This window comes from Neodiprion lecontei, chromosome 1 (genome assembly GCF_021901455.1).
Source record: "Neodiprion lecontei isolate iyNeoLeco1 chromosome 1, iyNeoLeco1.1, whole genome shotgun sequence".
NCBI classification, from domain to species: Eukaryota; Metazoa; Arthropoda; class Insecta; order Hymenoptera; family Diprionidae; genus Neodiprion; species Neodiprion lecontei.
The window spans coordinates 31,165,932-31,179,979 of NC_060260.1; the positions used below are offsets into that span (position 1 = coordinate 31,165,932).

The following is a 14,048-nucleotide window of genomic DNA, read 5'->3' on the forward strand; positions in this document are numbered from 1 at the left end:
GTGACAACTCTCGTCATCATTGTCTTCCTTGATTTACCGCGTAAACAGCAACGCTTGTATTCCCTTCGCGATTATTTCTCTTACCCGTAGCTATTATCGAGCTTATAGGTATTCAAGGCGGGTAGCTCGCTAATTTTTTTCCCCCGTTAAACATTACCGCGTACTGCGGTAGCTGCAGGGAATTAAGCGTGTAAGTGCACGGATAGAACGTGTCGTGTATTACAGGCAGAGACCGGCAGCTTTCGTTTGCACCAAAGCTGAAAACTCTACGTTTCCAATGACGGGGAGCGTTGACGCCGCGCGCATACCTTTTACTTTCCATTTTCCAACGATTTATAATACCCGTAGAAAATTTATAAATAATGCATTCGCGTATTCAGAGGTACCTATGCATGTAGAATACATGGAGCGCATGTATATAACGTATGTTACATCGTCACGGTGCGGCAGTTCTGCAAATCAATGATAAAACAGCAAATGATGTACATTTGCGAAACGTATACCTTCGGGTTATTGCGATTTAACGACCGTCACTAACACCCGCGTACAATTCTAAATCGTTTTCGTACATCGAGTAGTCGGTATATAATGCATCGTGTACACCGTGCGTTTGTGTATGTGACGTGTGTGTACGAGCGATTGCAAATAGATTCGAGACAATTATTATATATAGGTACCGAGCGTTTATCGATATTGTGTTTCCGATCGAATGCCGCAAATGCCGCAGCTCGTCTCTATATCGAGATGAGCCCAAGGTACAAGCGTATATTTGGCACGTCTATTATATATTTTACTCTGCGAATATTGCACAAAGGCTTTTGTTTCGTAACGGCTTCGTTATAATTGAAATAGAAGAAGAGAAAAGAAGCGAATAAAAGTAAATAAAAAACTCATTGTCGGTCGTGTATTCACCGTTTTCCGATATTCCATGTATTCCCCATTGTCTCGACATTCAATCTCCGATGATAATTACGACGCGCATATATGCCGTAATACCTGTCGCGTTCAAAATAGAACATGATAATGGAACTGTTTTTCAAATTCGGGTGGGAAAAAATATACGCATCTATTTTAATACGTTCGCTTTAAAATGAAAATGATTAGTTAAAATTCACCCGAAGTTCCAACTCTTTCATTGTAATTAGCTAATGACTAAAGCGCGTCTAGTCGGTCCTCACGCCCGTACAATCTTTTATACATACGTTTGCAATGCACCCGGACTCGTATTTACATGTACCTGTATACATAAAAGAATCACACACGAGTTTGCGAGGCACGTCCTGACTCGTGTGAGTCAAGCGAGCTCCCCGTGACTTGAGAGCAGCGATATCGAGTTTACTAAAATTAACGAAAAAGAAAATCCTGCATCGGACTTGCCGAGCGTGCGCATTTCGCGTTTTTCTAGGCATTTTAAAATTTTTTTTATAGGATTTGACAATTCTTCGAGTTGTAATGAGATGTGTAAAGAAAAAAGAAGGGTGCTTTCATTTTGTAGGATTCTGCGATCATGAAAGGTGATCACCAACTTGGATCAGTTGAGAGAAATTATTGTTAGGTTTCTATCATCATTATTTCTTTATTAGGAACTGTCTGGTTTGTTGTATCTCGCATTGTAAAACGTAGATATAAGTTATTGTATTATTTTATGCAGCGTGTTGAACGAATCAATCTGTGTTTGATCTATTCGCGCGTGGTTTCGATATTACGTTACACACACCGTTGAAGAAATAAAGATTGTACATTCTTTCGGCAAAATCCATGATATTGGGGTGTGGCCGGCGATATTTTACTAAAACGGCCTGTTATACGTACAAGTAAATATCTCGCGGCTATTAACACCAACTGCTAAATCCCTATCGCATCTATTACAGTGCATCACTACAGCGGCGGTGAAGCCCAGCTGTATAATTTATTTTTAAACGTCTCCAATGAGTCACGTGTCCGCGGCTCAACGAACGTAGATATATATAAAATAAGGATCGCAAGTCTGAATAAAACATATATATCGCACATCACCGACGAACGTCGAATGAGGGTGAAACCTTGATTTTAATTACCATTCAAAGCACTCTCGATTTAAGACCGCCGAACGAGTGATAACTTCGAATTCTCGTCAATATGTATAATAATTCGTAGCAATTAATTCCTGATATACGAATGGCAATCACACGGCGGGATAACAATTGTATTGTGTAGATTATTCCCGCCTTGACAATTTTTGTTTAATTAACACACCGAACTAGGAGACAATACACGTCGAGAATGAGATCGAAGGACACTCTCGTCGTGTAATATTTCGCACCTACTATATACGCTTACAATAATTCACAGTTTGAATAATATTTCGCGACGTAAAGGCGAACAGGCAACATTTCGTTGAATACGTATAACGTATTATTCTTATCATCATCATCATCATCATCATCATCATCATCATCATTATTGTTGTTGTTGTTATTATTATTATTACGCACGTTCTTCCTAAAAGCGCCGTTGACGCAGCGCTGGCGCCATCAGTGACACGTACACGGTTCACCGGAGCCCAAGAGGAAAAACTTTTACGAGGCTTGAGATCGGCGAACCGGACCGGATGACCTACGCGTTGCGTTGTTATACATAGAAAGCACATGCGGATGTATGACCCCAACTAAGGCCATCGCGGTTTCTTGATAATCGATCTACGTACGTATTTAATTTATTACTCGCCACGGACTTTTATCTCTGCGATCAGCAACGAACCAACTAAGAACTAAACACGTTACCAAGAAAGTCTAGTGAAATGAGTATCGTTACAATAATGGTCTACATATCGTTGGACGTATAAGAAAATTGACACGGTTAATTATTCAGTGTAATTACCGTAGTTCGTAATACTTTATTTTCTGGTTATAGTATGATGGAATCCGTTTAATTAGTTAACTACGTTTTTCCGGTTGAGTGACTTTCTAACAACAATCTTGTTGCACTATCAAAATATCGCAATAGCTGTAGGAAAATATATTGCGAGTGACCACGATAAAAAAAGAATAGCAACGGTTCTGTATTTTTTTTGTTACTTCTTTCTTAGTATTTCGCTTATCATCCATATTTTGGCTATTTTGTGTACTGCAAAAAATCTGGGAAAATTCGTGCATGTTCCTTGAGGCGTTTAGTTGCAGGTCCAATAGTTTGTTCTCTTGATTATTCATTTGGGAGAATGCTGCACGCGTTCTAACATACAAAATATACACATAACAAGAAATCACGCGAGCACGAACGACTCCATGTGACAGGGTAAAAGTTAAACACCTTGCTAGATTCAGGAGATATAATAGATAAAACCTGGTGCTTCAAATTTGTTCTTTTATCATGAAAAAGTACGCGGTATGCAGTCGGAAATTCTTAGTTTTAATTCATTGCCACGAAAAACAAATTCGACTGCAATAATAAATTTGATAATCGAACGATAAACAAGAGCTATGAGTTTGTCGGATCCAATTCCAGTTCCTGCCTCCCCTAATTTTAACATGGATAGAAAAAGCAAAGAAAGGTAAGGAAAGAGAGGGAAAAAATATGTTATATATATATAATCTCCGCAGAGCATTGTGCTAAAATCTCTATAAAATAGATTTTTTCTCCCTCCTTCTCCCTTCCTTTCTTTGCTTTTTCTTTTCCGTACGCGTGTTTTTCTGTCGCTCTCGGTGTCCATTTCAACAATAAGAGGAATCCGCTAATACGTCGTCAGACGATACTCCGTTTGATATTCCCCTCGAATTCACTACACATACCTACATATACCTACTGCCCTGCAGTCTCCGCGTCGCCTTGCTGCAGGCTTTTGCACAACGGTGGCAGCAGTCGACGCGTGTTGGTTTAACGGCGACACTCTACAAAAAGCCTCCAATGGATCAGCTACTTTACTGCAGGGTGAGAGCTGACGATGTTTTCTCTAAGGGCCCCACCAGGCCTGCCCTTTCATTTGGGCCTCCACTTTGCTCCTTACGTCTGCCGCAGGAATGTTGCCCCATATCGCGTTAAAGAAATCGGGCTGTATGAACCAGAGGTACTAGCCTATGTGTGTGACATTTGGCAAAGTCCTGTAATAAGTACTGTCCGTGGGCCCATTATTCTACATTCTATTGCTTATATAATTTGCGCGCACAGCGCTATAATACGTCGTTTGACCCGCGTGCAAATATCCTACGGCTGTACGTTCCGCGATGCAGAGAAATATGTTCACCGAGGTCAAAAACTTCTCTTTACGTATCATAGATGTAGCTTACCCACATTATCCAAGGGGGTACGTGTATAATTGTTATAATTAATATTGATTACTTTCTAGAGCGTTCATAAACCTTCGACGATTTCGCACGTCGGACTACGCGGCCTTTTACTCGATGGTAATTATGTTAATAACCCCAGGTTGATCTCACTTTTACCTTAACGCGCAACGGACGACGTCGAGTGCGGGAGATTAGGCACACTGGTATGTGTAATGCATACATATACATACGTGTACAACCCATGGACAACGGGGATGTGCAATTTGCGAACACGAATCGCTGACCAAGCGAGAATCAAATGTGTCGACTTTTGCACATTACATACACACGACACTCGTCATTCTATTTACATCGTTCGGATTAATGGCCCGTAAGCTTTTACGAGAGACGTATTGCAGGTATGTAGAAAAAATTAGGTGCTCAACGATAGAGAAAGCAAGCACGAACGTTATATCTACTCGAACGTTATATGAGGTACTTAAAATTTGAAAAAATTCTACAGTGAAAATTAACCAATGTTTGCACAGTTGTGCTCGCGCGTTTGTGTGTGTCTGTGTTTTTATATGTAAGGAAAAAAGCAACGATATGTATTTATAATTTAGAAGAAAAAAAAACACAGGCATATATAATATATATATATATATATATATATATATATATATATATATATATATGTATATATGTGTGTATATATATATATATATATATATATATATATATATATATATATATATATATATGTATATATGTGTGTGTGTGTATATATATATATATATATATATATATATATATATATATATATATATATGTGTGTGTGTGTGTGTGTGTATAATACTTTCTCCGAGCATTTAGAAAAGTCGTGACCCACGATCATTCGTGTTAACCTAATTATGGATCGACTCCGTAGTTCCGATTTATGGGATGTAAAAAAAAAAAAGAAAAGAAAGCAAAAGTTTGAGAAAATTCATGACGATCGAGGTTCAATCTTGATGAAATATGTACACCTACCAGGTAACGAAATTATAGTATCCCAACTTCGTGTAAATTACCACAGTTTTATTACACGTATACAGGTTTGTTCAACCGCCGATCAAGTGGTTTTATGTTACCCAAGTGCAGCGAGAAACGCGCGATAAACTCTACCTGTAAACGCGACGCAGCATGTTCAGCGATTCGCCAGTTTTTATTCACATACATACGCATACATGTATAATTTCTCGGTCACTGCCTTCGAGAGTGGTTGTCACTTGGCGAGCTTTCATATTATTATAATGACCATAGAACGACGTCTGATACTCTGTATCTCGATTCAAAATTTAGGTGTATACGTTAAATTATCTCGGCCCGAGGGCTGTAATACCTACATGCCTGTGTATTATATACGAACAAGTGGTTGTCGTATAACTTGAACAGATTCTTACGGAAATCAGAATACGTAGTTTTGTTTCATCGATCGAACTCGAGGATGTTAACTTTATTTTGTCGGTTGTATGATGATGATCGATAAACGAGTTAATGGAAACGAGCAAAATACAAACGAAGAGTGAGAATAAAGAATAAAGAATAATGAACGAAGATTGAACTTTCAAATTTTACCGTTGGCAACAAAGCGGCTAATCAAGTTCAATTCAATCTCTATGTCCAGACTTGAAGCGATCTATACTCACCAGGTTAATTGTAAACGTTAAATCTTTATTGTGCATTGGCGATCGCCTTCGGGTTAATTGCGAGCCAAACACTGATATTATACCGCGAGTCATAATTCTAACTAGAGTCGAATGCTGATTGTGCCGAATAGTATAAAGAACAGACGGACAGAAATAGCTGGCGATACGCGGTTCACACCTCAAGTTGAAATTTTTATCGCAGCTAGCCGATCCATATACGTATATATAACGTTGGTAAAAAAGTATGTTACACAAGTACAGGTAAAATTAAATGAAAACTTTGAATATGTAGGGCAGAAAATTGGGATAGTAACGAAAGAAAGAACACTTCAACGACCAAGTTTGTGAGAATTTTTTATGTGGCAAGTACAGTTAGCACATTAACAAGAAATTATTAATTACTAATAGACGGTGATAATATTATAAATTGTGCAGATGGTGGAATCGGTATTGTGAGTCTGCACTGTTATAATAATATCAACAAAAAAAAAAAAAAAATCATTCGTATCAAGAGCTAACCATACCCGTTTTTTTATACAATACACGTACCATACTTACAACTGATTTTCAAATGAAATTATACTCCAGCAGCTCTAGCTGTCATTTTGTTTGACGTAAAACACCATTCGACATCTAACAAGCTCCGTAAGCCGTCGTAGAACCAAAATAAAACGTCAAGTGCGTCAAACAGCGGCCATTTTCATTTTGCGTCTAACAATTGTTTCGAATCCACCTGACGAATACATCGTATAAAAACGTTATTTTTCTCAATATCGCGAAACTAAAACAAAAAAACGTCGTAAACTATTCCAACGCCGAACATTTTTATCTAAGAAACAATATTCTGCTCATCGAGTATTCCGTCAACACATTTTTACGTCCATAAACAAGTGACTCTCTTGATTCGTTTGCAGCAGCCGCAGCAGCCGCAGCAGCGAGATTCCGAGAGGGTAAGAATAAGAGGCATAGAACGTGGCTAGCAGTGGGGATAAAATCAGTTGCGGCGTGACGAAAGTCGCCGCGTCTGGTTAGTCGCTGGCAATACGCCCGCCATGGACGACGTCGAGGCGATCCGAGTTGGTCATAACTCGATCCCCGGTAAAACCGCGTGTTGCTCCTTACCGCTTCCCGATGGAGAGGATCGCGGCGGTGTGTGTAATTAAAAAAATAAATATTCTGTGCGAATTATCGTTATTTATTTACGTGGATAAACTCAGTGTCGTTGTCAATGACTGTAACAGCGTACCTCGAGTCTTTTGATTATATCGTGGATTCGCCCGTGTCATGTAATCTCTGTGTCAATACGCGCCTCGCATTGTTCGGGTGACGGGTGTATCGATATGATTTGACTGTAAAGAACTAGGGGAAAAAACTGCGTTGCATCCGTTGTTTTAATACTGCACCGATAAGAGACCGTCCACTTCCCAGCGCGAGAGCTCATTCTCAGATATAAATCGCAGTAGGCGACCGAGTTTTCGTCCCAGTCCGGAAACCGGGTGAGAAAAGTGTTTAACGAGAAAGCAAAATATACCGTATGCACACGCTTCAAGATTGTGTCTGCAGTTCGCGGAACGAACGTTAAGTTAAGGATTACGGTATAGAAAGTAGCGGGCTTGTGTCGTAACGCTGTTTAATAACAACGCGTACCTATTCAATTGTTGAATCATTCGGATAATTTGGACATGGCCAAGGAAGCTTTGGGGAATGATGAGATCGTCGTGAACGCTTCGTGTTTTCTCGTACAACTTTAGTAAGGAAGCGAGCAAAAGTTTGTAAATTACTCGGGTCGTGGAAGAATAATCGATGGTAAACCGATATCTCGCAACAAATAATCAACGCACGAACGAAGAAGAAGAAGAAGAAGATTACCGTCGGACGGTTGCGATCACGTACACAGAAAATTGAGGAGAAACGCGTCTTGTCCCACCTGGATCATTGGAACCTATGTATTTTAATTGTGTCATCGTCGTGTCAGGGCGATCCAGTGAACGAGTTTAAACGATATGTATCGCTGAGCGAATCACTCACGCAATTGTGAAAAAATAGTGAAGATTTTGACGAGAAAGGATTAATCGAGCATCGTTAGTCAGGATGATGATGGCTCCTCCACAAGTTGTCGGGGTGTTGTTGAAGAAGCCCGGACAACGCGAAGATTCTCTAACTCATCCCAGAGTGCCGCCGTTGGATCCACAGGAGATAAAAATTCGCGGTGAGTTATTATTTATTGTATCCATTCAACGATTCTGTTCGACTATAATTTTCACATCCGTGACGCTACCGAGGAATTATTTCCATCCACGTGGATTGAATGTTTGACCGGAATCGAAACACAGCCGTCGCAATCGGCAGATGCTCGAGGCAAAAGGCGATTAATCTCCAAGGGGAGGTTCTCGGCCCTTCTTACGATTCGTTGGTGGCCTTGCTTTGAATTTTCTTGGGTGTAACGTAAGTATGGATTTATGCAGAATTTGCGACGAACGAGAAGAAGAAGGAGAAAAGGGAGCAGAGAGAGAGGCGCGGTTGTTTCCAGTATTCTACTGTTATCGGTGATTTGTACAATCGTCTGTTAACGACTAAGCACCTGCTGGACTTGCAGAGGTCTCGATAAACTTTCGGGACTGATTTCCTGCCGATTGCAGCCAGTAATGTATACGTATATAATGCCGATAAGGCTGAATTACGTCATTTTCGATAAATTGTCTTACCTGCTTTAGATACGTGTTGAGATTGTGTGCGGTTTGAGTCGTTACTAAAGTGCGAAATCGCGATTTATGGCACTGTTCAAATCAATATGTGTAAACAAAGCGAAACTTGGTTTATACGTTATTGCATACAAACCGAAGTCTGTATATACGTACTTGCTTACGATTTATCAGAGGTAACGAAATACGGACCTCCGACTTCGATGCTTCTCGGGTATCTCAATTTCAGGATATCCATAACGAAGCTGGATCGTGTGGATATCTTGTACTTTATAACGACGTGTTCAATTACTGTTTTCATGTATTAACTATCGATCAATAATATCTATATACCGCGAGTCCGTTGAACAAATCAAAAGCATTCTCGTCGTCTCTTCACCTGCGAATAACTAACAGCTGTTGGAATTTTTTTCCTCCTCGTTAACCTGCGGAAAAAGTGAATCGTTATTCGTCGGTGCAACGAAAATTCGTCCGAGTTTCAGCGTCAGAACTTTCCGCTTAAGAAAATAGGTGAACGGTTATCTCGTATAAACTAATTTGCAAGAATAACGACTTCCGCGTATTTCGTTTACGCGAAAAAGGAAAAACTTGTTTTCGTACGCGCTTTGACACTGAAATGGTTTTAGTCGTCGTGTTTGACAATATCCAGGAAAGTAGCCGACTGCAGCTTTCGCCTGCAATCTCTGTACACGGTAGCAGCTCTGCGTAAGGTCACGGAAGTTTGAAAGAAAGGACCGTATGCCTCGGGTCACGAAATAGCCAACGCCCCCGATATTTCCTCTTCTCCTTTTCTCCTCGGTCCTCCTCCTTCTTCCGGTGGGATCCAGGACTCTGTTAAAATCTCCGAGATCCCCTTACGGCCTTGGTTGGTGGGTAGGTGCCTTATATACATAGTAGGTTTTGCAAATACTAATGTGATTCCGGTATACAGCTGTGGCAGGGTCGGCTGAAACAACCCTGCGTGACATCGCATATCCAATCCAAACGAACTCCGACCGTGCGGTGCAGTTACTTTCGTACGTGATTTACGAGAGTCCCTTTGCCAATCCGTGCAGGAACAATACAATGCGGATTGTGAGAGTGCCTACATTTTTAAAGTTGCGTTTGAAAAGGGTCGTGATTGGCCAAAAATCTATGCTGTCCACCAACTTTATTGCGAGATAATATTGAGATTACACGTTACATTGAGTATTTGTCAAACTCTTTGGGAATGCGAAATAGTTAAACGAAACCATAAAATCAGATATGGATACTTTATTTCAAATTATTTAGACGACAATTTTCTACTAATTTACTGAAACACTTTTTTCCTCATTTCAACATCGTTGTGTATTTAATTTTACAACATATTTTCAACAATATTGATTATGATCGATGGATGGCTATGTTGAATCGTTTACTGTATAAAAAAAAAAGAAAATCTGATTCAGTGACTTTGTAGAAAATGATAGAGTGAAATCGAACGAATCTACTAGATTTTTAACTGACTATCTTTTCTTTATCTATAACTATTAATACAAACTTTCCTAGTTTCATGCAAAAAGAAGGCCGGGAAATGTATTCCTTCAATAAGTGATAATTCCATTACAGGTATTCGTTGTTTTTTTTGGCATCATCATTGCGTCAAACAAAACTTTTTGCTCGGTATCCGGTTTCGACATTGCATGTAGTAAAATTGCGCTGACTGCGGCATTTTATCGTCAGTTATGCGTATAGACTTCTAATAATAATAGTCAAAAATTTACATTCTACTCAGTCGGTAAATACTGACTATAGCATTCTCAATGGTCAGTTAGCACGGTGAAAAGACACTGCGAGTGCAACATGTGCGCGTATAGCTGCTGTCAGGCCAATTTCGACCTCCGCGACCCTTCTTTTTTGTAACGGCGATGTAATAGCCGCATGTTGGGTTAGCTTTTACCAAACGCATCGGTGCGTTTGAGCGTGTCTTTTTTTTATTTTTTATTTATTTTACGAGGAGCATATTATGGAACTTGGGTAGGTCGCAGAAGAGCCCTTTTCTTGTACCCTTATCTGCAACGATCTTGGTTTCATTGCGATTAGCTCTCCGACAGCTGCATGCTGCCCTGCTCCAATGTTTCACAAGTCGAGTTTTGTTTAGCCTCCTGCGTTTTGAGCTATACGTATACGTATAAGCATGGAAAATCGTGTTTCCGACACGTACTGATATTTGTTTATTCATTTATCAGACTACTCGCTGCGGGTTTTGATAAATTTGTTATTTTCATTCGACGCTCTTCGATGAAAACATTTTATCCCCTCTTCTCCTTTCGGCGTTTCTATGCCTTGGGTATGTATCCGGAAGTATTTTTTTTTGTTTTTCGTTGAGTATCACGTATTTAATGTCAAAATTTCCAGCGTAACGATTCGTCGTATAATAATAATAATAATGTTTCAGAAGTATATCAAGCGCAATGTTTGTCAAACAATTACCGAGATTATGCTAATGACTTACCCAAGTATCTCCTCGGCTTGAAATACTTATTCGTTGTGTGTGTTACGTCCAAATCCGTAAGTACGGTTGAAAAAATAAGAACAATTATCAAAACTGATATCGTTCATTGTAATCGTAGAAAACGCAGAGATTATCGTAGAAACAAATTCCTAAGAAAAATCGTCACGCGTTCAAACTCATGGCTTATAATAAAATGTGTTCGTCGTCAATTTTAGGAATTGATAATTCGAGGTTTTTGGTTCATAGAAATAGTCTCTTGGTATGTATGGTATTTAAGTGCAAACAATTCTACCCAATTGCATGTGCAACGGAGAACCGGAAATGGTTACGGAAATTTTAAACTAACACAATCGGCCTACGGTACAGATTGTACTTCTTGTTACAACGTTGGTCGTTCTCGACGGGTGAATCAGAGATTAGAACGAAACGAAATTAGCCCGCAAGAAGAAAAGGATCATATATCCCCGAGGTTCGTATAAAATCGTCGTCGTCTGGGAATAACGTTGAACTGCAAAGAATCGTTGCACCCCGCTTGAATATTTGTCGTGAGAAAACTCACCGAGCTGTAATCGTACGGAATGTTCAATCGCATTGCACCCATGGGGTTAGTAGAATAATTTTGAGTATTTTTTTTTAACGACGTTCCAGGTTTGATCGGTATCTGAAAATCGTTGAAAATCGCTGCAGCCATTGAAACGTGAAGGAAAATTTTGTTTGTTTAATTGTGCAAAGCCTCACGTTTCGAACCCCTGAAAGATTCAATTGATTTTTACGACTTTTCCATTATTATCCTCGATTCTCCCCAAAGTGTTCGTCGTCTTCAGGTCGTCCCGCCAATGGTGGTTTACTTTTACGATTTCGTAGACCGTAGACTCGCGCACATTTGCGACGCACGCGATTATATTACCCATACGCATACTTTGGCATTTACAACGGCGTTCCCTCGCCGCGGGTCTTTTTTGAATCCTCAAATCCCCGGAGTTCCGTATCGACGGGGCGTATATGGGACTTTCAAACAGTGCCCGTCAGGCCCATATCGCCCATTCGATGTTTTCGCCGTTTTTCAAACATTCGCGCAATGTCACGGGGTCCTATAACGCCGGTGGTGGTCGGTATTGTTCGCGTGGGTCGGAGGGGCCGACTTCCTTTGACGATACGTATATATATGTACATATATATACATATATATATTCCTCTTCTTCCGCTGGACGATCGTGCTGATGAGGCAGAAATATGCTGGACACGTACGTTTAGTTTTCGCAATTGCACATTCCCTTGCTTTTCTCTACACGTAGGTATTCCTACATCCTGAATTACTATATATAGCTTCGGACTTTCCCCTTTGCCCGCGGACGATAACTTATATTATCTATTCTTTATACAACCGCAGAGATTATGTTATACGTACACTTGTCGCACAAATGTATACATGTAATACTACCTAAATGTCAAAGTATGCTGTATGCAATCGGATCATTTATTCTTGATAACATTCAATGCATAATGTGAGACAGAGTGATTTTCAACGGGGGTTTGCGAAATTCAATTGAGACAACGAGTTGGAGGTAAATTCTTAGGACGATCGGGAGATCTTGCTTGCACACCTGCCTTGCATAATAACCATCCAAAGCTTTCTTTCCACGTCGCCGATTCGCGTGACATTCTGCCAATCGATAAATCCACCCACAGCCAACGAAACAATGTCGCCTTCTCCTCGCCTTTCGTGCGGCGAGTCGATATCAGACACTCGCTGGTCAATCTAGATAATTCCATGGGATCCGGTGATAGACGCGAACCGATACCTGCCTACGTAGATCCAACGTGAGCCAAGCTGGGAAAAGAAACAGAGCTCCGCCATGATCGGAAAATACTCATTGTCGTATCAGACGTTCGCCTCCGCGTTGATGAAGGGAAACGACGTCGCGCGACGACGAGGAAAAGTTTTCCATATTGGCGAACCCTCAATGTCGTCACCCTGACACTTGAGTTAATCTATTCGAGTGTGGGTATAGAGGACGTCTTGGAAAATGTATGGCTGGGCGTATCTTTTTATACTTACGTAAAGGCTATACCGGTTAACCGGTGGTGTTTATCGATACGGAGACTAGAGCCACGGGCCGTATGTTATTGCAATAACAGCTTCATCGCTCAGTAACTTTGCACTTTACTGTGTACATAAATCGCCGTATTTTAATATTCTGCGCAAACTCGACCGTCACAGTTTACGAAGGTACGCGTGAACTGAAGGGTATGATTCGCTTGTCCTTGGTTCAGAAATCGGTTTCGCGCAGAGTTCAGGATTTTTGGGATTTAGAAAAAAAAAGAATCCTTCGATGTTTGGTGGATCGAGGATTCCAGTTGAACCTGACACTCATTCTTCCGTAAAAAATAATGCTCCTCTGGATCTTATATTATAGGAACACATTTTGCCATGATAGGTACTGTGTACAAAAGCTGTCAGCGTTCGTCTGGGCTGGTGCGGACTCGGATCTTATACCTGATTTAGATGCGACAGCGGACTTCTGTATGCTGGACATAAGTTCATACCTGTTACGTCGGAGACTGTAGATATGCGCGAAGGTGTGCGTGTGTGGGTATCCTAGTAACACTTGGCAATTCACGCTGCTGCGAAACAAGCTACCGGCTAACTATAAAGTCTGCTTCAGCCTTCGCCTCGAAAACCAATCAACCGTGTTCACTCCAAGTCGTGTGCAGGTACTGGTAGACCTTCCATACCTTATACTCTTTTTGGCCTGCGATATGCCGTCTGAATCAGATCGCTGGACATTACATGCCGGATAATCTATCCCCTCATCCGTGACGCGGTCAACTTTTAAACGAAAAGTAGATCCCCAAGTGCTTTCTGGCCCGATGTTGACCTCCGCGTGCTTGAATCCGCGTAAAAAATTCATTGCGCACTTTTATGAAGCTACGATGAATT

At 40.6% G+C, this 14,048-nt stretch overlaps 1 protein-coding gene across 1 annotated transcript in view; it reads left to right on the plus strand.

Annotated features, from left to right (window-relative positions):
• Nucleotides 1–6,954: 6,954 nt before the first annotated feature.
• LOC107222036 overlaps nt 6,955–14,048 on the plus strand; it is a 42,294-nt gene continuing 35,200 nt past the window's right edge. Inside the window, exon 1 of the mRNA XM_015661242.2 lies at nt 6,955–8,138. Within this exon, the coding sequence (XP_015516728.1) occupies nt 8,021–8,138 (118 nt within the window). The 5' untranslated portion in view covers nt 6,955–8,020. The remainder of the gene's footprint in view (nt 8,139–14,048) is intronic.